At 42.4% G+C, this 24621-nt stretch overlaps 1 protein-coding gene and 1 long non-coding RNA gene across 19 annotated transcripts in view; one reads left to right on the top strand and one right to left on the bottom strand.

Moving 5' to 3' along the window:
* Positions 1 to 24621, bottom strand: part of LOC130294460 (uncharacterized) — a 189308-nt gene that overhangs the window by 117159 nt on the left and 47528 nt on the right. The window lies entirely within an intron of this gene.
* The window catches only part of PAX7 (paired box 7), a 169657-nt gene that overhangs the window by 111760 nt on the left and 33276 nt on the right, over positions 1 to 24621 (top strand). For 4 of the 10 annotated variants that reach the window (XM_056544285.1, XM_056544287.1, XM_056544286.1 and 1 more), the window contains exons 5-7: positions 8607 to 8806; positions 12073 to 12238; positions 12540 to 12733. In XM_056544285.1, coding sequence (XP_056400260.1) covers positions 8607 to 8806; positions 12073 to 12238; positions 12540 to 12733 — 560 coding nt within the window. Of the gene's footprint in view, positions 1 to 8606; positions 8807 to 12072; positions 12254 to 12539; positions 12734 to 16823; positions 17199 to 24621 lie in introns of those variants that run through there. The other 6 variants (XM_056544281.1, XM_056544282.1, XM_056544280.1 and 3 more) reach the window with 3 other exon arrangements.

Below are 24621 nucleotides of genomic sequence, written 5' to 3'. Positions count from 1 at the left end.
ATTAAAACAAATATTGCCAAATCTGGGAAAAGTGATTATCAGGTCACAGTCATGCACAACTACTGCAGTCAAATCTGGGACAGCCGCCTGCAAATTGCGAATAAAAAGGCAAGTTGGATTTTGTGCAACTGTCATGTCAATAGATTCCAATCAACAATCATTAGAACTTAACATTGCGATCTTCAAGTTGCGCAACCAAAGTCGCCGTGTAGCTTTATCTCGTGTAAGTTGAATCCACCTTTTAGATGCCTTCCCTCAATCAAATATCTGCTGCATAGAGTAACATGCAAGCCCCAGCCCTTTGCCTATAAGCCACCTCCTTTGTTGAGGAACAAAAGTGTCTAAAACACATAATAAATTTGGTGCGAGTGAAGTAAGCTATTTTTCTTTGGCACAATTTTCCTGTTTTTAGGAGCAGTTCATAGCTGTTAGACACAACCTGATGATTTCTTCCCAGGGTGCACAGCCTTCCATCCTGTGCCCAATTCTGAAGTTTGCCCCCTCACTCTCCTGTCCAGGTTCTTCCATCCGTTCTGCCTCCCTGGGGTCTGGGATGACTCATTAGTGTCCACACATCACAGCCCTGAAAGACGAAAAACACAACAACTGCAGAGGCTCCTAAAGTGATCATTTGTTCAGCGCCCCATCCCAGCGGCCCCCTCCTGCTTCCATTCCCCCCAGAGGTTTTAATATGCAGAGTGCACCTTCCTTAGCCAGTGTTCACACGTCTGAGTTTATTGATATCACGTTGGACTGTTCAGGGCTGTCACTGGAACATTCAGCGTGTAACGACCCCCTAAGGTGCCGCCTCTGAATGATCGACCACAAAAACCGCTTAGAGTTTCATGCAAGGTGAGACAATAAAAGACATCTCACAGTGTCGGACATGCTTCAGAAAAGCCCAAAGATGCCCGGCTCCCCCCAAAAGTTCTGTCATTCAGGGCCTTCACCCTCTCGCCTACAATTAATTCCTTATCTTAGGCAGAAAAGAACCTCTTAAGCTGGGCCATTGGAAGAAAGTCGGCTCATAGAAGATCAGTTAACACCCTCCTATCAGGCTTGAAGCCATCCTATGATGTCCTAAACAAAATTCACCTAAAAATGTGCATATTTTAAGTCCCTTTCCTATTGATACTATCAAGCATCAGCCTTGTTTTAAATGGAAGCTGTCATATTCATATCAAATCTAAGGGCACTAAGTTATAGAGCATCTCCAGGGTAAATTGTACAGTAACCCCCCGACATGTGATGGCCCAGACATATGATCAAATCGACATACGATGCTTTTGTAAGTCGGGGCCATCGCATTAACTGCTATCCGGCAGCGCAAAATGCTTAAGCTGCTGTCGGATAGCAGTTTAAGCATTCCGGACAGGTTCACTTACCTATCCCCGCTGCATCTTCTTCGGGGTCCGGGCCTCGCGATTACGTTGTGCGCACGCCGTACCGGCGCAGCAACGTAATAACGTCACCAGAAAGCGGGGTCCGGACCCCGGAGAAGATGCGGAAGAAGCCGGAGGATCCCAAAGAAGACGCCGGAGCAGCGGGACAGCGGTCCAGAGCGGCGGGGACAGGTGAGTATTAAATGCACTTTTACATTGCACGAATCCCTCAACATACAATGGATTCGACAAACGATGGGAACGAATTACCATCGTATGTTGAGGGACCACTGTCATTTATTCATGTAAAGCTCTGCTTATTCTGGGCTAAATAGTCAAGTGGGCAGTCCTATTAAGTGACTAACAGCTGTTTCTATATGCATACTCATACACAGATAGAAGTCAATCACTGACCAGGACTGCCACATGGCATTAGCCCAGAATAAGCAGAGATTTATATGAAGAAAAAAAAAAAAAGAAAATGTATCCTGGAACTATCCCCATAAAACTGTATATCATCTGCTCGGCTCCTCCTGCTCTATAACATGATACCTGCAGATTGTACTGTATTGTATATATCATCTGCTCAGCTCCTCCTGCTCTATAACATGATACCTGCAGATTGTAGTGTATTGTATATATCATCTGCTCAGCTCTTCCTGCTCTATAACATGTTACCTGCAGATTGTACTGTATTGTATATATATCATCTGCTCAGCTCCTCCTGCTCTATAACATGATACCTGCAGATTGTACTGTATTGTATATATCATCTGCTCAGCTCTTCCTACTCTATAACATGTTACCTGCAGATTGTACTGTATTGTATATATCATCTGCTCGGCTCCTCCTGCTCTATAACATGATACCTGCAGATTGTACTGTATTGTATATATCATCTGCTCAGCTCCTCCTGCTCTATAACATGATACCTGCAGATTGTACTGTATTGTATATATAATTTGCTTAGCTCCTCCTGCTCTATAACATGTTACCTGCAGATTGTACTGTATTGTATATATCATCTGCTTGGCTCCTCCTGCTCTATAACATGATACCTGCAGATTGTACTGTATTGTATATATCATCTGCTCAGCTCCTCCTGCTCTATAACATGATACCTGCAGATTGTATTGTATTGTATATATCATCTGCTCAGCTCCTCCTGCTCTATAACATGTTACCTACAGATTGTACTGTATTGTATATATCATCTGCTCAGCTCCTCCTGCTCTATAAAATGATCCATGCAGATTGTACTGTATTGTATATATCATCTGCTCAGCTCCTCCTGCTCTATAACATGTTACCTGCAGATTGTACTTTATTGTATATATCATCTGCTCAGCTCCTCCTGCTCTATAAAATGTTACCTGCAGATTGTACTGTATTGTATATATCATCTGCTCAGCTCCTCCTCCTCTATAACATGATACCTGCAGATTGTACTGTATTGTATATATCATCTGCTCAGCTCCTCCTGCTCTATAACATGATACCTGCAGATTGTACTGTATTGTATTTATCATCTGCTCAGCTCTTCCTGCTCTATAACATGTTACCTGCAGATTGTACTGTATTGTATATATATCATCTGCTCGGCTCCTCCTGCTCTATAACATGATACCTGCAGATTGTACTGTATTGTATATATAATTTGCTCAGCTCCTCCTGCTCTATAACATGTTACCTGCAGATTGGTACTGTATTGTATATATCATCTGCTCGGCTCCTCCTGCTCTATAACATGATACCTGCAGATTGTACTGTATTGTATATATCATCTGCTCAGCTCCTCCTGCTCTATAACATGATACCTGCAGATTGTACTGTATTGTATATATATCATCTGCTCAGCTTCTCCTGCTCTATAACATGATACCTGCAGATTGTACTGTATTGTATATATAATTTGCTCAGCTCCTCCTGCTCTATGACCTGTTACCTGCAGATTGTACTGTATTGTATATATAATTTGCTCAGCTCCTCCTGCTCTATAACATGTTACCTGCAGATTGTACTGTATTGTATATATCATCTGCTTAGCTCTTCCTGCTCTATAAAATGTTACCTGCAGATTGTACTGTATTGTATATATCATCTGCTCAGCTCCTCCTCCTCTATAACATGATACCTACAGATTGTACTGTATTGTATATATCATCTGCTCAGCTCCTCCTGCTCTATAACATGTTACCTACAGATTGTACTGTATTGTATATATCATCTGCTCAGCTCTTCCTGCTCTATAACAGGATACCTGTAGATTGTACTGTAATGTATATATTATCTGCTCAGCTCCTCCTGCTCTATAACATGTTACCTGCAGATTGTACTGTATTGTATATATCACCTTTTCAGCTGCTCCTGCTCTATAACATGTTACCTGCAGATTATACTGTATTGTATATATAACTTGCTCAGCTCCTCCTGCTCTATAACATGATACCTGCAGATTGTACTGTATTGTATATATAATTTGCTCAGCTCCTTCTTCTCTATAACATGTTACCTGCAGATTGTACTGTATTGTATATATCATCTGCTCAGCTCCTCCTGCTCTATAACATGATACCTGCAGATTGTACTGTATTGTATATATCATCTGCTCAGCTCCTCCTGCTCTATAACATGATACCTGCAGATTGTACTGTATTGTATTTATCATCTGCTCAGCTCTTCCTGCTCTATAACATGTTACCTGCAGATTGTACTGTATTGTATATATATCATCTGCTCGGCTCCTCCTGCTCTATAACATGATACCTGCAGATTGTACTGTATTGTATATATAATTTGCTCAGCTCCTCCTGCTCTATAACATGTTACCTGCAGATTGGTACTGTATTGTATATATCATCTGCTCGGCTCCTCCTGCTCTATAACATGATACCTGCAGATTGTACTGTATTGTATATATCATCTGCTCAGCTCCTCCTGCTCTATAACATGATACCTGCAGATTGTACTGTATTGTATTGTATATATATCATCTGCTCAGCTTCTCCTGCTCTATAACATGATACCTGCAGATTGTACTGTATTGTATATATAATTTGCTCAGCTCCTCCTGCTCTATAACATGTTACCTGCAGATTGTACTGTATTGTATATATCATCTGCTCAGCTCCTCCTGCTCTATAAAATGTTACCTGCAGATTGTACTGTAATGTATATATCATCTGCTCAGCTCCTCCTCCTCTATAACATGATACCTGCAGATTGTACTGTATTGTATATATCATCTGCTCAGCTCCTCCTGCTCTATAACATGTTACCTACAGATTGTACTGTATTGTATATATCATCTGCTCAGCTCCTCCTGCTCTATAACAGGATACCTGTAGATTGTACTGTAATGTATATATTATCTGCTCAGCTCCTCCTGCTCTATAACATGTTACCTGCAGATTGTACTGTATTGTATATATCACCTTTTCAGCTGCTCCTGCTCTATAACATGTTACCTGCAGATTATACTGTATTGTATATATAATTTGCTCAGCTCCTCCTGCTCTATAACATGATACCTGCAGATTGTACTGTATTATATATATAATTTGCTCAGCTCCTTCTTCTCTATAACATGTTACCTGCAGATTGTACTGTATTGTATATATCATCTGCTCAGCTCCTCCTGCTCTATATCCTGTAGATCAGACTGCATCTTGAATGTGACAGGTTACCCTCATGTTTTGGTGGCTTTGCCAGCAATGCATGTAAAACGGTGTCTGGAAAGAACTTCACTGTATGTGATTAATTTCAGTGGATACGATAGTGGGACCAAAGGGCTTTAGTTCAGGAAAGATGGTGTCACTGATAATGTATGGGTGTTAACCGTAACTGCGATACATTATTTGGAATTCCACTTGCAGCAGCCTCCTGCAGAATCGGTGCTTAAAGGCCGCGTGAGCATTAGGCGCCATCCCATTGACTACAGTGGTGTCCTGGGCGGATTCTGGCAAAAGTATAAAGATTTTCCGCTTGGAACCTCCATAGTTTGCACTGAGCAGAAGAATTTAATTTAAAACAATTAGAGACTGCAAGCGGAATTCCGCTCTGAGAATTGTTGTGGTGTGAATGGGCCCTAAAAATTTATATGATATATATATATATATATATATATATGTGTGTGTTTGTGTGAAGTGAAGCTCCATCAACCCCTTTATGTCATTGTGCATTCAATATATTGCATTTTTAGGTTTCTTTTTTCAACTCAATGGTATGCACTCTCTACCCTTACAGTAACATGTGGGAAAGAGAGCTGATGGGTGAGTTGAATGTCACAAGCCCCTTTAAGACTTTAAGTCACATACTGATCCCTGCAGCTGGGAACAGCAGGTGGTAAATACACATATATACGAATGAGCAGGTTCCTATATAGGAGGGTACGGGAAGACAAGGAGCAGGCACAAGTGATGGGCAGCTGTGCCAAACACTGTGCAGGCATGCTGAGAGTTGTAGTTTTGCAAACACTGTACTACCATGTTTTCTGACTTTTTGGTACAGCCAAAGAGAGATACCCAGTATTCCCTGTGATAGCTAAGAACACATTATATTGTATATTACATATACCTCCATACAATAAAGACCGCTCGGAGAATCCCCTTAAATAACGGGCTCAGACTTAGTCCTCAACTATGAGCTTCAATTAAATGTAATTCCTGCGGCTTTAGGGTATAATAGTTAAAGTGGCGCAGAAAGTGGCCTCGAAGAATAATCTGAGATGACATAGTAATTGGACTTCTAGAAGTAAAGCTGCCAACTCCATTAGGGATCTTTAGTGATATTCACAATCCTCATTAGATGATCAGATCACAAGCTTTTCTGCTTCACAATGTTAGATTCAGCAGTATCAACTCGAAATCCCCATCGAAATCAATATAAAACCAGATATTTACTCTTGGCCGGGACTTGTGGGGGTTGGCTGAGATTCTGGAATGGCCAGAAAAGCAGTGATGGGTCTGAAACCTCGGACTTTCCATGTTTCTTGTGTCACACTTCGCTGGTTTAGCTTTGGTTAAAAATAAGAAATAAGCCTAACCTCCGGAGCCCCCCCCCCCCACCACAATATAGCTCTGCAGCTTCTTGGACTCCAGCTGAGCTGTAAATCACTTTTTCATTTTCCAAACTCTGCTCCCCAGTCTGTTTGGTATTCAAGGGCACTACACTGGCCCGAGTGTCATTCTGCTTTGGCCGAATTACTTGATTAAAACGCATATAAACTATTACTGGCTTCATTTTCCTTCTATTTCTGCACGCTATGGATTCTAAGCTACATTAAACTGTAATAAAGTCCAGGGGGGAGGGGTGTGGAGTTGTTGCGCTGTATACCCCACATTCTGCGCTCATTTGCAAAAGAAGGGCCCAGAACTTTTAGGAATTTATGTGGGGCTGATGTCTGACTTCAGACAAATTCTATTTATTAGTCAGTCGATGGGAGTATATGCAATATGTTCCCAGCTGTTCGCAGGTTTGGGGTCTCCGTGCCCTGGATTTGGATGTTTTGTGGCATAGCCCCTCCTCTCTATTAGACCTGTCATAACTGCAAAGAAAAGAGCAGCTGGGAATCTTGATATTTGTGTTTTTTCTCTTACAAAGTGAAGCAGAGGTCACTGAGAGATTAAGTGTGGATTGTATCCTGTCTACCAGCCCTCTCTATGCTTTATATTCCGAATAAATACCCTCAGAAAGTGTCTTGTACCATAAAGTTTTTATTTATTTATTTTTTCATTTGCAAAGAAAAAAAATGCAACATGAAAACCAAATATAGACAAAGTAGAAAAATCCGTGGGTTTCGGGTAATTTCTGCACATTTGATGTCTGCGGCTTTTCTTATAAACTTGTAAAACCAGAGTAGACTGCGGATTTGCCCATCACATTCCAGTGGACTCATACATTTTCATTAAAAGTCAGCTAACCTGAGAACGATAAGGTCACATCCCCACTCATTCTGTTGCCTTCCCTGCTAAGAGGATTATGTGAAATTACTGAGCAGCAAATATATAGACAAGGTGGGCACATTTCCAGAGATTATGTGGGTACGTGTCCGCGGCTCAGAGCCGCCACATGAATGGTTGGGAGCTGGAGGCTGTTAATTGCATCATTATGAAGTAATAAGGATGAAAGGCTTTAAGCAACTTCTCCAATATCTTAAGTTCAAAACTAATTTATACCTTGAGATGTGCGCGGAGTTACACTGACTCACAGCCAGAGGGCGCTCAGTGTGGCCGGCTATGAAAACCCCCATGTGTACTCTCTTTGCTTTTCAATAGGGAATTTATGATTCTGTTCCAGACTTGTAATTATGAGGATTCATAGTAAGATCTTACTCAGCGGAGTCTTCCTGCTTTTACCAAATTATACTAAATCCTGTTGTATCTGCAATGTTTAGCCTTCAGGACCAGGACAGAGAGAATTCCACATCGTATCATCACAATAATCTTCCTTCCTATCACAATAATAACATAGCTTGTAAGGCTGAAAAGGGCTTTTATCCAGCTCCACCTATTACCCTGCAGTGTTAATCCAGAAGAAGGCCCCCCCCCCCCGCCATGAAGTCATCTTATGGTCAAATCTGTCATTAGAATAAATCCCTGTATGTCTGAGCCTTCTTTAAAATCTAGTGACTCTAACCTATAATATTATTACAGGCCAGAGTTGTATGCGGACCCCTCATGGACTGCTTCAGTGATTTCCCCTTGACAAATTCCATAGCCTTCATGCTTTTACAGTAAAGAATCCCTTTTCCATTGCTTTAGGTGTAGAGGATGTCCCCTGTTTTAGAGGCCGGGGTATAAATAGATCATGGGAGAGATCTCTCTACGGACCCCTGATGGATTTATACATACTGTAGCTTTAATCCTTTGTGTAAAGTAAATAACCATAGTTTTGTTTCCACACATTTTGAGCACAGAAAAAGATGCAAATATTTCCATATTGTTTTTCTCTGTTGGTTCGACTAAAATGAGTCTAAAAAACAAGTGAGAATGTCGCTTAACGTTTCTTTAAAGAAAAAAAAAATTACCAACTATATTTTAGTTCTTCACCCTAGTTCAGCTCTCAGGACACCATTAGGGGAAAGGTTGTCGGCCACTGAATGTAAATAATGACGGAGCACGGTAGAAAACGACTGGACATTACAATAAAGCAATAAATGTGGATGTTATGTGACCAGGAATATTGCATTTGCAACATAATAAACCCGTATTGTTCCTCTGTCAGGGAATCGTCTGGATGAAGGGTCAGATGTGGAGTCAGAACCGGATCTTCCACTGAAGCGAAAGCAGCGGCGCAGCCGCACAACCTTCACCGCCGAGCAGCTGGAGGAGCTGGAGAAGGCCTTTGAGAGGACACATTATCCAGATATCTACACCAGGGAAGAACTAGCGCAGAGGACTAAGCTCACTGAAGCCCGGGTGCAGGTATGATTCCAACGCTTTATGTGCCAGTGGAGGCAAATGTCTATGTGCCTGAAAATAGTAATGTATGATATGTGTGCAGCCTCCTAAACCATTCCCACTTTTTTGTTGCTTTCAAAAAGTGAAAAGGTCTGCAAACCTACAAAAATTATAAATAATAATTTTTTTTGGGGGAAAATAAAGCCTGCCACAAAATGTGCTATTTTTATCTATGCCAGGTTACCAGTAGCAGCCACTTTTTTATTAGATAAGATTTAGATAAAAGACCTTGCTATGTTGAGTCATGCTGTAAGGCTATGTTCACACGGCAGAATTTCTGCACGGAATTCTGCAGTAAATTCCACAGAAATGTATTGTCCATTCACTTCAATGGAATTCCTGCAGCAGAAATTCTGTTGTGTGAATGGGACAGTGAAAACCCATTGAAGTGTAAGGCTAAGTTTCCACTTGGTTTTTCTTTCTGGCAGTTTTTGGAAAACTACCATTGCAGTTTTTGAGCCAAGGCCAGAAATGTATTCAAAAAGAATAGGACATATATAGGAATGACTTACACTTCTCCTCCCTTATGGATCTACTTCTGACTTTGGCTCAAAAACTGCAGTGGCGGTTTTCCAAAAACTGCCAGAAAAAAAAAACAAGTGGAAACTTAGCCTAATGGCTATAAATTCATGCAGAATTCTATGCAGAAATTCTGGTGTGTGAACGTAGCCTACAGAGCCATGCACACTAGGGAAACTAAGCTTGCTGCAGCTTCCCATTGTTTTGCGTGATATTCTGCTGCTCTGGATTGGATTCATGAACATCTTAATTGCTGAAGAATTTGCCAGCTTGCCAATGGGCCGATGCTTATTACTGTAATAATAGTCTGCTGTGCGACAAGCATGCAAGCAGAATTCCACGCCATTTTCTGTAGAGCGCATGGACCCTTAAAGGGGTACTCCGCTGCTCATCGTTTATGACAAACTGTTCCAAACGCTGGAGCCGGCACCGGGAGCTCGTGACGTCATAGCCCGCCCCTCATGAAGTCACGCCACACCCCGTCAATGCAAGTCTATGGGAGGGGGCGTGACGGCTGTCACCCCCCCTCCAATAGACTTGCATTGAGGGGGCGGGGCTATGATGTCACGAGATCCAGCTCCAGCGTTCAGAACAGTTTGTTCCAAACGCTGAACAGCGGAGCACCCCTTTAATCTACGAAAATAAGCCTAGGCCTCATTTACAGCTCCACTTCAATCCAGAAAGCAGTGTAGGAGAGTCAGTTGCATAACTGACACCAATCGACCCCATTGACTTTAATGGGGTCCATCTGGTGTCCATTTATTAAGTAGGATGTGACCGGATGAAAAAAATTACTGCAGCCTTTTTTTTCAATGCTCAGATTGCTCAAGTTACAATTATTCTGCCAAAGGCTGCCCAGGCATGATGGGAGTTGTAGTTTTGCAATAGCTGGAGCACACAGGGTGGGAAACACCTGCACATAGCCATTCCAGGCACAGTTGGGGTACGTTTACACGGGCGGATTTATTTGCGGGTTTCCCCGCTGTGTATTTGAATGGGGGTGTGCTCTTCTCGGCTGTCCGCAGCAGATTTTCCACTGCATAATTTACGCTGCGGAAAATCCGCCGCAGACCATACTGACTTCAATGGGGCTTGTGGCGGAAAATCCGCTGCGGACAGCCGAGAAGAGCCCACCCCCTTTCAAATACACAGCGGAAAAACCCGCAAATAAATCCGCCTGTTTGAACGTACCCATGTACATTATTATACATCTAATACACAGAGCAGGTGCTCACAATATGGAATCATGGAGCCTGGAGAACTTGTGGGAACTCCCTGACAAGGACTTTATTTGACAACACAACTTCAGGTCAGATACGTAGACAGAGATCCAAAGGATGAAGGGTGTGAACAGATTTGTGAATATAATAGGGTCTCTGGAGGACAGGGAGGGCAGAGATTGAGCAGGGGTACAGAGAAATGGAGTTAGAAGTGATTATTCGGACAGGAGTGAAGGGATTAGGTTACAGGCCCGGAGAGGACACATTACAGCCTGTATATTACAAAGTGTCTGCAGTAAGTTACAGTAAGTAAAAAGAGGAGGAATACTTGTCTCATGGGCTAACTATCTACTTGGAATAGTTTTCCTGTTAGATAATCTGATACCATGATGTTATTGAGGTGGTAATGTACTCCATGGGTTCACCAACACACTTGGCAGGAACACTGCGGACCACCAGAGTGCAGAGGTCAAACGGAGGGGTCTGTGAAGTGAAATCAGCCGCTCATCTGGGATTCTGGGAAGACAGCCTTGGATATTTCTATTCCACATGAACAGATTACCCCCGCCTCTGGCAGCTTGTACAGTAAACCTGCCAGTGTTCCTGCAGCAGCTGTTTGGCACATTCCTGTCCCATTCCTCACGCTAACATCCTGGCAGCTGAAGAGCGTTCCCATCAGGTTTGGGGCCGACCACCCCACTGCAATGTCCTAAACTGCAACAGAGCAGGAAAAGTACAACTTGCCCTGGTGGTCACACAAATGTCGACTGAAATCCATAACCATTCCCTGTCACCAGTGACAGTATAGTAAGCTGCAACTTTAGTACAAAAAATACCACAAAAGAATGTAAAGGTTACGGACACCTCTGGATCCACATTTGTTTTTTTATTCTTACTTTGTCATCATAACGGTGTAAAATATTTTCTCTCTAGGTCTTTATTAAAAACGTAGCTTACTTTCTCGTCTACAGACTCTTTGCTCTCACATCGGTACAGGCTGCTTTATCCCTCATATATCAGTCTCCAGCATTCGTCTCAAAGGCCAAATTTCATCTGGGGATAAATCAGCTTACAAGCTGGTTCAGGACAGGAGAGATAGAAGCTGAAGACTGAAGCTTTTCTGATGGACACAGCTGCCTATGTACTACATGTGAGACCTAGGAGGCTGTAGAACAGTGGAGACCACTGCTGTAGAAGATAAAATAAGCTTTTTGTTTTCTTTTTTTTTATATATGGTCCTATAGAGAAAATGTTTTTGCCCCATAATACGTCCAATGCAAGAATACAAAAACAATTGCTCGCTAAGGTGTCCATAGCCTTTTCTGAACAATGGAGATCACTATTATTCTACCCCAAATCTGGATAAACAGAAACCACACAAGTCAGTAACGTCATTAACATTATGTTATTGCATTTGTTGTTTTACGCTTTTGTTCCAATGACATCTGGTTGTGAACAGTTTGCAGTAATCTTTATCTCTCCCCTATTCAGGTGTGGTTCAGCAACCGAAGAGCTAGGTGGCGCAAACAGGCAGGAGCCAACCAACTGGCAGCATTTAACCACCTACTGCCTGGTGGGTTTCCACCCACAGGAATGCCAGCATTGCCTCCATACCAGCTCTCAGAGACGTCATACCCTACAGCCGGCCTTTCTCAAGGTCAGAACATTTACGGTTTGTAACAGCATCAGTTTTATATGTCAATTTTGTTATTTTTATACTTTTAACATTTATTAATATTTTGCCACATCCTACATTTTGTATATGTGTCTCTCTAGCTATTGCTATACTGGTACAGGTGAATGTCAGTGTTTCCCAACCAGTGTGCCTCCAGCTGTTGGAGGCACACTTGTAGGAAAACACTGATGTACTTAATGTACAGACCCCAATCATGACAGCTTAGCCCCCATCATGACTATATTTACAATACAAGCTAGTATTCATATGTCTGTATTCATAGATGGTGGAAGCACAGTCCACAGACCTCAACCTCTTCCTCCTTCATCGATGCATCAAGGAGGTTTATCAGCGACTGCGGACACTGGAGCAGCTTACGGGGCACGACACAGCTTCTCTACCTACTCTGACAGCTTCATCAACCCCGGGGGACCTTCCAACCATATGAACCCAGTCGGGAATGGCCTCTCCCCACAGGTATGCAGCAACAGTCTCATACAACATCCGTCATACAAATGATGTTTCCGTTACATGTTTTGGAGAGAAACAAAAATGCCACCTTAGAATCTTTTCTATGTACAGTCCATTTGCAGACACTATTCTATCCCCGTGAGGTGTCATGAATGTACATTATATGAAGTCATCATAGAATTACATAATAGTAATGGTTATATTAGCTGGGACTTTTCTTTCTAGTCCTCAGATGGACTTTGTTATAGTCCTTGGCTATACCATCTCAAGTATCTGTTAGGCTAGGTTCAGACTACGGAATTTCCGCCTGCAATTCTGCTGGCTAAAACGTATAGTGTAGTGAATGGTTTTCCGTTCACAAATTCACACTTCGGAATTTGTGAACGGAAAATCCGCTTAGAAATTTCCGCCTGAAGAAAGGGGTTGCTCTTTCTTCAGGCGGAAATCCGCGCGGAACACATTGCAGTCTATTGGAGACTGCAGTGTCCGCGCGGTCCTAGTACCGACTGATTCAGTCGGTGCTGGCCGCACTAGGAATCTCCGGGCGGAAATTTTCTGCCCGGAGATTCCGTAGTCTGAACCTAGCCTTATAGTAAGGCTCTGGGACTGAATGGGTAATGGTGCAATGTTTCTCCTTGTGGAGAGAGTCATACAGACAGATGAAGACTTATAGGCCTTTTATGCTCCACTGGGAATTCTGGGAAGAAAGGAAGGGCAAAGCAGCTCTGAGGCCACCTTTTCCAGGTAGCTTTCCCATGAAGTCAGTGTTTTACTCCAACTGGGAGTATGGGACATATATGGGAATATCAAACAGAAGTGGTGCAGTGGCCATCACTTCAAATGGAGCACAGGCGTAGCTAGATGCATGTGGACCAAGCTGACAGGGTGGGAACCAAATACGGGACCTGCAGCGGTGCTGACACTGATAGAGTTGATGTTGCACATTCTTTGTTCCTTCACACATGATATATGGGAATATATGTCAAGCCAAAGGGTATTCTTTCACTCTGGATAGATTTCTGGCTTGGCATATATTCCCAGTCATGTTCTAAGTCTGAAACATTGAATTTACCAGAAAGCTACCACTTTATTATTTTTTTTTTACATGTTTGGTATATGCACTGGGAAAGCTTCACGTGAATGCACTAAACATGTCTATAGGTTGCCATTCAGCCAGCAAGTGCCAAAGAGTGCCATATTGCAATACAAATCCATACCTTTTTTACTGTATAGGAAAGAGTGATCTTCCATGCAGAGGGATACATGAATTACACTGAATGTTTAACTTTTTTTCAGCAAAAGGGGTCAATGACTAATGTAAGCCAAGGCATGCCTATACAATGTCGTACATCTCATGCTTCTGTCAGCGAAATATATCGGGGAATACTCAAAACGTATACCTCACAAAGCATATATAGATGGTGCAGTAAATACTGAGAATGGTTCACATACTTTTGCACAGTTAACTATTACCAGTACTGATCGGCACCTTATGTAAGGGTATGTTCACACCTAGCTTATATGCTGCACATGCGTGTGATCAGAGAGTTCTAATATTCCCTTCATTCTTCCTTAAAGGGGTTCTCCACCATAAGGTGATTTTAGTACATACCTGCCAGACATTAATGGACATTTTTAGGAAGGATCTGTGCTTGGCTTGGAGCTAAATGGATTTGTTGTGAGTCCACCATAATGCTGCTTCTATCTTTTTGTGAAATGGCTATTTCCTGTTGGAGTTCCCTCCCTCCAACTACAAGTCCCATTATTCACTTTTTCCCTTTCACACATCAGCCACCCCACCCATTGAAGCACAGATGTGCTGCCTTTCATGCTCTGCTGTGAACAATAGATTGGTGTTTTCTAACCAGGGTGCCTCCAGCTGTTGCAAAACTACAATTCACTGCAGAATGATTTCCTTCCTACCCAGTGGTCGCTCCACCCATTGAAGCCCAGACAAGCTCCCCTTGCACTCCTGACTAGTGATGTAATGTCTCGGGCTGCACTGCAACCTGGGAAAACCTGAGATGACACTCATTTTGTATGCTGTTAAAAATAAACATCGGGCCAAAAATCACATAAGAATTGGGAAACCACCGTCAAACACAGGTACAGACACTATATTATGAACTACACTAACTTTACAGCCCCTGTAGCATAGTAAAAAAATAATATCCTGGAATACTTGTATACGCTCATGTCTTTATGTGTTGGTGAAGAACGCAATACAATTTGAGGTTTGGAATATCTTGTGTACGATTCTAAATAATGGGAAAATATTGAGCACTGTGGGGAGCCTCGGGCATCTTCGAGAATACACGAAGGAAAAGATATTTAGCCCTGTATGTATCCTTGGATATGCTGGGGACTGAAGAGAGTGGGAATATTGGGCACTACAGGGAGCCGTAAATATGGTGGAAACTGCAAGGAATAGAAAATCTTAGAAGCGTGGAATATTATACTGGATACTGAGCAATATTGAACACACTAGGACAGTGGTCTCCAAACTGTGGCCCTCCAGTTGTTGCAAAACTACAACTCCCAGCATACTTGGAGTTGTAGTTTTGCAACATCTGGAAGGCCACAATTTGGAGATTACAGCACTAAAAGAGGTGGTGGTGGTGGTGGGAGGGGGTGCGGGGTAATAAACATATTCCTGGACAATTGGTTTTAGGCGATGCCGAGTTCTTTAGAAGCCCCCGAATATGTCAGGGAGTACAGGAGTTAAGGCCATGGGTTCTACACTCATTATAGAACAGAAAATTGCTCTTTTTTTTTTTGCTCAAAAAATATTCTAGATATCCAATATCGCATTATCTTGATGTAAAATGACATGCATTTAATCTGGTGTAGTTAATTGCCAGCTCTGTGTGGTGTGTCGGCCACACAGGAGAAAAGCGGGGGTTAAAGCTAGGACGGAGACATCAATCGTAAAAAAAAAATTCTATTACTAAAGATGCATCATGCAGATAACGGTCAAGGCTGTTAATATAGATATATCGCAACTTCTCTACATTTGGGCCATCTATCACCTTCGGTCCGTAAATAAATTGCTTTAAAAAAAAAAAAAAAATTTAACAAAATTTGCAGCAAGTCTTCAGGTTAAGTCCATAACTAAATTACTTTGCAAAAAAAATTATTTCACCGAAAATTTGCAGCAAGTTTTTTAGGTTTGGTCTGTAAATAAATTACTCTGCAAAAAAATAATTTCACCAAAAATTTGTAGCAAGTCTTTTAGGTTCGGTCCGTAAATAAATTACTATGCAAAAAAATTATTTTACCAAAATTTGCAGCAAACAGATCAGTACTGTCGCTTATTTTAGATTTACGGAAACATGTCCCCCCCCACCTAATCTCCAAACCCCTTGTGATGGACAGTATCCCAGCCCACAGCGCTCACACTCCGTCATGGCATGGAGCTGAAGTAGTGACATAAAGAGCTTAATCCATTAATGTATTAGGCATGATTTCCAGTCGCTGACAGCTCGTGTAACACCCATTACCAGATTTTATGTTTGTCCTGCGTGTGTTAAACATGAACATAATTGTCTTCCTATAGGAGAAGGGTGTAGTCCACAAATTCTGGAACATTAGCATTACAATTCTCAAATTCTTTAAGTGGCAAATTTCACAGGGTATTGCTATAACATAGCGGTGTTGTAACCTGGACGGGGTTGCGCGCTCGGCAGCCATCACGTGGTGCTCTCGTATGTGCTCCCCCCTTTTTCCTCCTATCGCGCCCTGCTTCTTTTCTTTTTTTCCAAGGCGCTGTGCTTATAATAGGCATTTAAAATGAGACTTGCTGGGCGCGGGAGGGGAACGGCAAGGGATGTTAAATACTACAAAATTAGAAAAAAAAAAAAAACTGATGCAAATCATTGGTAAAGAGAAAATTATGTGCAATTACCCAGCGATATTGGGCAGCTCGGCCCACCCTCGACCAACAAGATCTCATTAACAAGCAGAAAATAAGATTGAAATGGTGTGTAAAAGAGCTGAAAAATGAATTTCAATGCTGCATTTGTCCACAATTACCCCCTCGTTCACACATATTTTATTGCAATTTTTTTATTCTTCTTAATCTTTCCATCCCTCAAAGCAGATTGGCGACATCCTAGCATTACAGAGGCTGAGGGAGCGAGCATTAAGGATTTTCCCTCTCTGAAATTCGGCCCTGCTGCCTTCTTCCTGCCGGCTGCTGTGTGTGGATAACACGACGGCGCTCACACAGAGATGACAGGACAGAGGAACGTTAAGGGTTACCGCCAGTGCCAGTCATTGGTCAGACAATAATACCTCCATTTTCTCCACTACTAGTATAAAGTGTTAGAGGTCGGCCCGGGTTCACACACAGCGTTTTTGTGCATTCTATCACTATTATTTCAAGGCTACAATACAGCGGCCAGACGTTAGTTAAAAGTAAAATAAGAGAATGGCAACATACATTGTGTTTTAGGGTCCATGACTTCTTCTCAAAATGTAACATGCCAAAATGATTGGCTTTTCTTTTTTTCCGCCTTTTCCTTCATAAATGTTACTAAATACATATGTACAAAAAAATCATCATAAGGCTTCCTTACATAGACCTTTTTTTTTTTGGAATAACAAGAATTTTTATTTTTACTTTATACTTTTTTCAATGCTGTTTTTGTTGCATTTTTTTTAATGGCCCCTAGTTAATATTGTATTTTTTTATTTCAACCCTTTATTGGATTTTTATCTAACTGGGTTTTTTTCACCAAGTTTACTCGTTTGGCGCGCGTCTGGAGAAAACTGTGGCACACAGATAAAAAAAGAGGCGCATTGCCCCCCAATCGACTTCAAACTAACCATTCATAGAAAAACAAAAGAGAAAACAAAAGAGAAAAAATAAACACAAGTTTTTCTATGCACAATATTCTGCTGGATTTTTCTGACCACTCTGATTTGTAAAAAAAAAAATTTAAAAATCCCTATGTTTTTCTGTAGGTTTCAATAGTAAATTTGTATGGTTATGAGAAAAAACAACACTGATTCACCTACTATATTGGGTTAAATAAATCATATTTTTTTCCCACAAATCTGAAATTGGTCAGAAAATTCCTTCAAAGTTGTATAGATAGAGAAAATTACTGAGGAGGTTTTTAAATATAATATTTCTGTTTGTTCAAATTATAATTTAACAATTTGTTTAAACCTTAATGCAAGGCGTCACTTTTCATGGATGTGCCATTATTTTCCTGAGACGGACACTGGTGAAAAAAAACTCCAAATAGGGGGAAAAAAAACTACAAAAAGAAAATCAATGTATTTAGAAAAAGACTAAAAATATTTTAGCCAGATGTTAGCTGGGAGTCTATTATAGGGAAATATGGAATGTCATACCTATATGGTCTTTTTTTTTTTACCATTTAGTGATGTTGTTAGGCTTAGTGGCAGTTTATTTTAATGACAGCATGCTCTGGGTATTGCTTTTTGTTTTTCAAGAAACTGTAGCGTTTTTCTCTTCCATAGACTTTGCACTATAGATGCAAGAATCCCCTAGTGCTTTTACCCCCTAATCCTTACAAGTCATACAAAAGAATCACATGACTTGTAATATAAAAAAATAAATAAAAAAAAGCAGAGGGTAAAGGGTGAAACACCTTTATTTACTATTGCAAATGTAGCAGAATGTCGGTGTAGTGTCCTTCAGGACTTCCACCACATTAACTACATGCTGCATTTTCCACACACTTCTCCATGCAGCCGGACCTCTCCTCGCAGCTTTACTCCCACCAGTATATTTCTTGCACCTCTACTGTCCGGCTGTCACATTCACCATAGAAAATGCCTTATATACATTGCCTGTACCAGTGTTTCCCAACGAGGTGCCTCCAGCTGTTGTAAAACTACAACCCCCAGCATGCCAGGACAGTCTTTAGCTGTCTGGGCATGCTGGAAGTTGTAGTTTTGCAACAGCTGGAGAGCCATGAGCTGGAGATGAATGAGCCATAGCAGTGTTTCCCAACCAGGGTTCCTTCAGCTGTTACAAAACTACAACTTGGACAAACCATCCTGGGAGTTGTAGTTTTGCAACAGCTGGAGGCATCCTGGTTGGGAAACACTGGCCTGGATACGTGTATCAAAGCATTCAGGTGCTTTAAAGATGTGGGACCAATAGTAATATATCGGTTATGCTTTCCTTATTAGCTTTCCACTTTGTTGATAAACACTATATATATTATATAAAAGAACAGAGATCTTCACAAGTGGAGGACAGGGCATTGGTCATATGTGTAGATGGGGTGATACATTGTGGCGGTCATATGTGTATATGGGGTGATACATTGTGGCGGTCATATGTGTAGATGGGGTGATACATTGTGGCGGTCATATGTGTAGACAGGGGTGATACATTGTGGCAGTCATATGTGTAGATGGGGTGATACATTGTGGCGGTCATATGTGTAGACAGGGGGGATACATTGTGGCGGTCATATGTGTAGACAGGGGTGATACATTGTGGCGGTCATGTGTAGACAGGGGGGATACATTGTGGCGGTCATATGTGTAGATGGGGTGATACATTGTGGCGGTCATATGTGTAGACAGGGGTGATACATTGTGGCGGTCATATGTGTAGACAGGGGGGATACATTGTGGCGGTCATATGTGTAGACAGGGGTGATACATTGTGGCGGTCATATGTGTAGACAGGGGGGATACATTGTGGCGGTCATGTGTAGACAGGGGGGATACATTGTGGCGGTCATATGTGTAGACAGGGGGGATACATTGTGGCGGTCATATGTGTAGACAGGGGGGATACATTGTGGCGGTCATATGTGTAGACAGGGGGGATACATTGTGGCGGTCATATGTGTAGACAGGGGTGATACATTGTGGCGGTCATATGTGTAGACAGGGGTGATACATTGTGGCGGTCATATGTGTAGACAGGGGGGATACATTGTGGCGGTCATGTGTAGACAGGGGTGATACATTGTGGCGGTCATATGTGTAGACGGGGTGATACATTGTGGCGGTCATATGTGTAGACAGGGGTGATACATTGTGGCGGTCATATGTGTAGACAGGGGTGATACATTGTGGCGGTCATATGTGTAGACAGGGGGGATACATTGTGGCGGTCATGTGTAGACAGGGGTGATACATTGTGGCGGTCATATGTGTAGACGGGGTGATACATTGTGGCGGTCATATGTGTAGACAGGGGTGATACATTGTGGCGGTCATATGTATAGACAGGGGTGATACATTGTGGCGGTCATATGTGTAGACAGGGGGGATACATTGTGGCGGTCATATGTGTAGACAGGGGGGATACATTGTGGCGGTCATATGTGTAGACGGGGTGATACATTGTGGTGGTCATATGTGTAGACGGGGTGATACATTGTGGCGGTCATATGTGTAGACAGGGGTGATACATTGTGGCGGTCATATGTGTAGACGGGGTGATACATTGTGGCGGTCATATGTGTAGACGGGTTGATACATTGTGGCGGTCATATGTGTAGACAGGGGGGATACATTGTGGCGGTCATATGTGTAGACGGGGGGATACATTGTGGCGGTCATATGTGTAGACAGGGGGGATACATTGTGGCGGTCATATGTGTAGACGGGGGGATACATTGCAGCGTTTTTTCCTATACCAGGATGTGGCATGTATCCAGTACTTTACTGGTTTTAGACTCCACACTTACATCACAATGAGGAATCTGGGACGCCGGGCACTGGGAATCCACCTGCTGCCGTCACTCAGGGTATTAAGAGCTGCACATTCCTTTACACATGAGAAAAACAGAAAACCTCTCTATTTTCCGAAGTCGGAGTTGGGATTTCCTAGTGTCCCCAGAGAGGGAAGATTTCTGGCCAGTCTTGTTGCTCACTTAGAAAGACTGCAGAGGGTTGGAAAACAATATATCATTCCTTGAGTTGTGGGTTTTCTGTAGAAAGTGTCCATTATTTTCTTATGACTTTGTACAGAAACTAATTGTAACCTCACAGAGATTACGGGTTGCAAGAATTTTGCAACAGCTGGAGGCACACTGGTTGGGAAACAATGTGCAAGTGGCCGGGGTGACAACTTGTGATTTATCAATAACCCCAGGCTGCACAGGATTATTTAGGTAATTGTATAACAGCAATTACCTTTCATTGCTGGAATGAGCTGGTAACACTGCAGTTCTGCCAGGAGAATTTAACATTCTCTTTGGCTTCCTTGCGTCAGCTGGCAATAGTCCATACTCTGAATCCCAGACAGACAGCAATCCGCCATAACCCACAGACTGCTGTGTGTTCAGAACGTTCCTGAAGCTACAGGAATACTACAACCATTTTTGAATTTAGTGCCAAATGGGAAGCACATGTAAAATCTGAGAAATCCAATCTTATAAAACATCCATAAACATGGACAACGTATCTATAATCATCAACATGGGAAATAAGCAGAAGAATGGCTTAAAGTGGTATTTAGAGTACAACAATTATCCCCTATCCACCTCTGGGACACCCTGCAATCTCATGAATGGGTCCACAAGATGCTCCATTTATTGTCTAAGGTGCAGCTGGAGATAGCTGAGGCCTGAACTCTCTGCTCCATTCATTGTCTATGGAGTGACAGGAGAAAACCGAGTGCTCGACTTGCTCCTCCATTCATTGTCTATGGAGCGGCTGGAGATAACCGAGTGCTCGACTTGCTCCTCCATTCATTGTCTATGGAGCAGCTGGAAATAACCGAGTGCTCGACTTGCTCCTCCATTCATTGTCTATGGAGCGGCTGGAGATAACCGAGTGCTCGACTTGCTCCTCCATTCATTGTCTATGGAGCGGCTGGAGATAACCGAGTGCTCCACTTACTCCTCCATTCATTGTCTATGGAGCGGCTGGAGATAACCGAGTGCTCGACTTGCTCCTCCATTCATTGTCTATGGAGCGGCTGGAGATAACCGAGTGCTCGACTTGCTCCTCTATTCATTGTCTATGGAGCAGCTGGAGATATCCGAGTGCTCGACTTGCTCCTCCATTCATCGTCTATGGAGCAGCTGGAGATATCCGAGTGCTCGACTTGCTCCTCCATTCATCATCTATGGAGTGGCTGGAGATAACTGAGTGCTCAACTTGCTCCTCCATTCATCGTCTATGGAGCGGCAGGAGACAACTGAGTGCTCGACTTGTCGTTCTATTCAAAACAAAAACTCAGGGCCACGTTCTTGAGATCGGGTGTTAAGTGGGGTGACCAGCAATCTGACACTTATCCTCTATCCTGTGTATAGGGGATATAAATACCCCTGCAATATTTTGGACAAATAATCCCAAATACTTTGCCTTTCATCCTTTTAAATGTGAGTAACTTGTTGGTACTGGATCATAATCTTACTAAAGCCATATGTATAACTTTGCTGTTAAACATTTTGTCGACAGGAATCTCTCCCAATCCCTCCATACACATGCATATCTGACTTGGCCAAATGTCCATGTACTATGAATGGGAATAAGAGAGAAAAACACAAGCAGACCCTTATTTCTCCTTCAAACTCCTCTGGGGGTGGCATATTTCCTTGAAACTCAACATGCCTGACTATTTATATCCCCTAATTTGTGCTGTCATTGGGTACAGTCCCTTCTGATCTCCTTCAGACTCTTCTGTTCCCCCAATACTCCTTTGTCCTTCTCCAGAATCCTCTGTCCCTTTCAGATTCCTCCTCTATAGTCTTTTCTGTTCAGACTCCTCTGTCCTCTCCTGAATCATGTTTCCTCCAGACTCCTCAGATTCCTTCAGACTCCTCTGTCCTCTCCTGAATCATGTTTCCTACAGACTCCTCAGATTCCTTCAGACTCCTCTGTTTCCTTTAGAACCCTCTATATAGTCTTCCAGATACCTGCCCCTTCCAGAAATCTTTGATAGTGGATTATCCCCTGGACAAACCCAACATTTCTGTTCCCCGACATCAGATAGTCTTCGGATTCATCCAGAAAATATAAGTATGACTATTTTAATACTGTACACTGAAAAAATGTGAACATGTCTGCCGTGTGGTATACACCAGATTATGAGCAATTATGGGGAATGCAAAATTTGACCACATTCTTCTACTTTACTTTAAATAAAAAAGGACTATAGCTTCACTAGAGTATACATATTTTAACCCGTCAACATGCCAAAAAGTTGTAAATGAGGGCAATGAAAAATTGGTCAATGGGTCCATTGAAAAAACTTTGAGAGCCTGAGCCATGTGAGTGTTGGGCATACTCATCCAAACTCAGCGTTCATGTTATCTGCTCCCCTGCGCATCCCCCAATTCCCTCCCTCATCCCTATCACTTTCTCTCTCTAGCATTTGATGTGGAGCACAGCCTCTCTGTCGCTTGCTTCTTCTGAACTGAGGGGATCAGTAGCGTCAGCAGAGCTCGTCTCTCTCCTTTGATCCATGTCCTGAGGCCGGCTTGACAGCAAAGCAGCATGGAGACAAAACGATTCAGCCAAAGTGATTCCTGACAACTGTCTCCCAGAGATAAGGGAGCCTCTTTCTTCCTGGGATTTTTTTTATTTAATACCTCCTCTCCGTTTCTATATGAAGGAGAGTCTCTTTAAACACGAGGCAGCAGCCAAGACATGTTGTATGGGAATGATACACGGAAGCTGTATCTCTAAGCTCCCTGTGGCCGCCTTTTCACTAGCCTCATGGCTCAGAAGTAGCAGAAATACAGACATGTGAGGACCTGCGTTCCAACATGGCCGACTGCTGGCTGAATACAACACAAGTAACTAGGAGAGAATAAGGACAAGTCCCAAGGGGACAAGTCCCAAGAAAATTTATTTTTAAAAATTGCCATTAAAAAATATGTCATATTTTGTTTGCATTAGGACCGTCGTAAAGTCTGAAAATTAACCAATATTTGGCCTGATTTCTATCTTTCTTTATAAATTTCTCAAAAATATAGGGATCATGCCCACTTTTTTGTGCATATTATGTGCATGTCAAATTCAGCAAAATTTTCACAGACTGCACAGTAAATGTGGCGCCAGTGTCCATAGTAAATATATATCTGGGCAGAAGGTGGAGTAGGGTAGGACTCTCCACCAGTGCAGGGTACTGAGTCTTCCACAGCAGCAGGGCAGCCTGATATGTTTTCTTGTCCTACTGGGGATGCTATTGGGCATTAGAGCAGGACCATGTTATCCGATTGTGTCCCAACATCGTTGTATTGTGCCCCAACACCTGTGTACAAGCAGAGGTGTCCATAGACTATGCTTGCAAAGGTGGGTGCTGAATGACAGATTGCAGGGGTCCCCAGCCGCGGGACCCCCGCCTTCAGACATCTTATCCCCCTATCCTTTGTATAGGGCATGTATTAGGGCCGGAGTACTCCTTTAACACAGTTAAAAACTGTTCCTTGATTTAAGATTATTAATAGAAAAAAAAAAAACACAGGATGTTTCAATAGGTTCAATAGGATGCATAGATGTAGTGTAAACTAAGACTTATCCATCAACTTTGTGCAGATTCTCATTACCTGTCAGTCGCTCTCTTCTACAGCTGATGTAAAAAACATACACAAGTAATCTCTCTTTCCCTACAAATAGTCATGATGGGCCTGCCAACCTTCTAGAGGTGAAGGGTCATTTAGGAGCAAGTGTTTTCACTTAGTTCCAGATGCCGATGTGACAGGTGTGAGCTGGTGATAAATTCCCTGCTAGCTGCCAGCTATCCCAGCCCAGTGTGTGACAGAGGCGTCAGACAGGGACCAAGTCATCGGAGATTCAATCCAATTCCCAGGAACAAAATACAACGTAATGACCTATTACACAAGAGTCGGGTAAAGTTTAAGGAATCGGTGGGGGACTCATCTGGATCATACATGAAAGATGTGATGCATATCTTACCCTGGGAATTACTTTACTACTTG

This window comes from Hyla sarda, chromosome 10 (assembly GCF_029499605.1).
Source record: "Hyla sarda isolate aHylSar1 chromosome 10, aHylSar1.hap1, whole genome shotgun sequence".
Classification (NCBI taxonomy): Eukaryota; Metazoa; Chordata; class Amphibia; order Anura; family Hylidae; genus Hyla; species Hyla sarda.
This window is presented reverse-complemented; position numbering and strand designations above follow the sequence as displayed.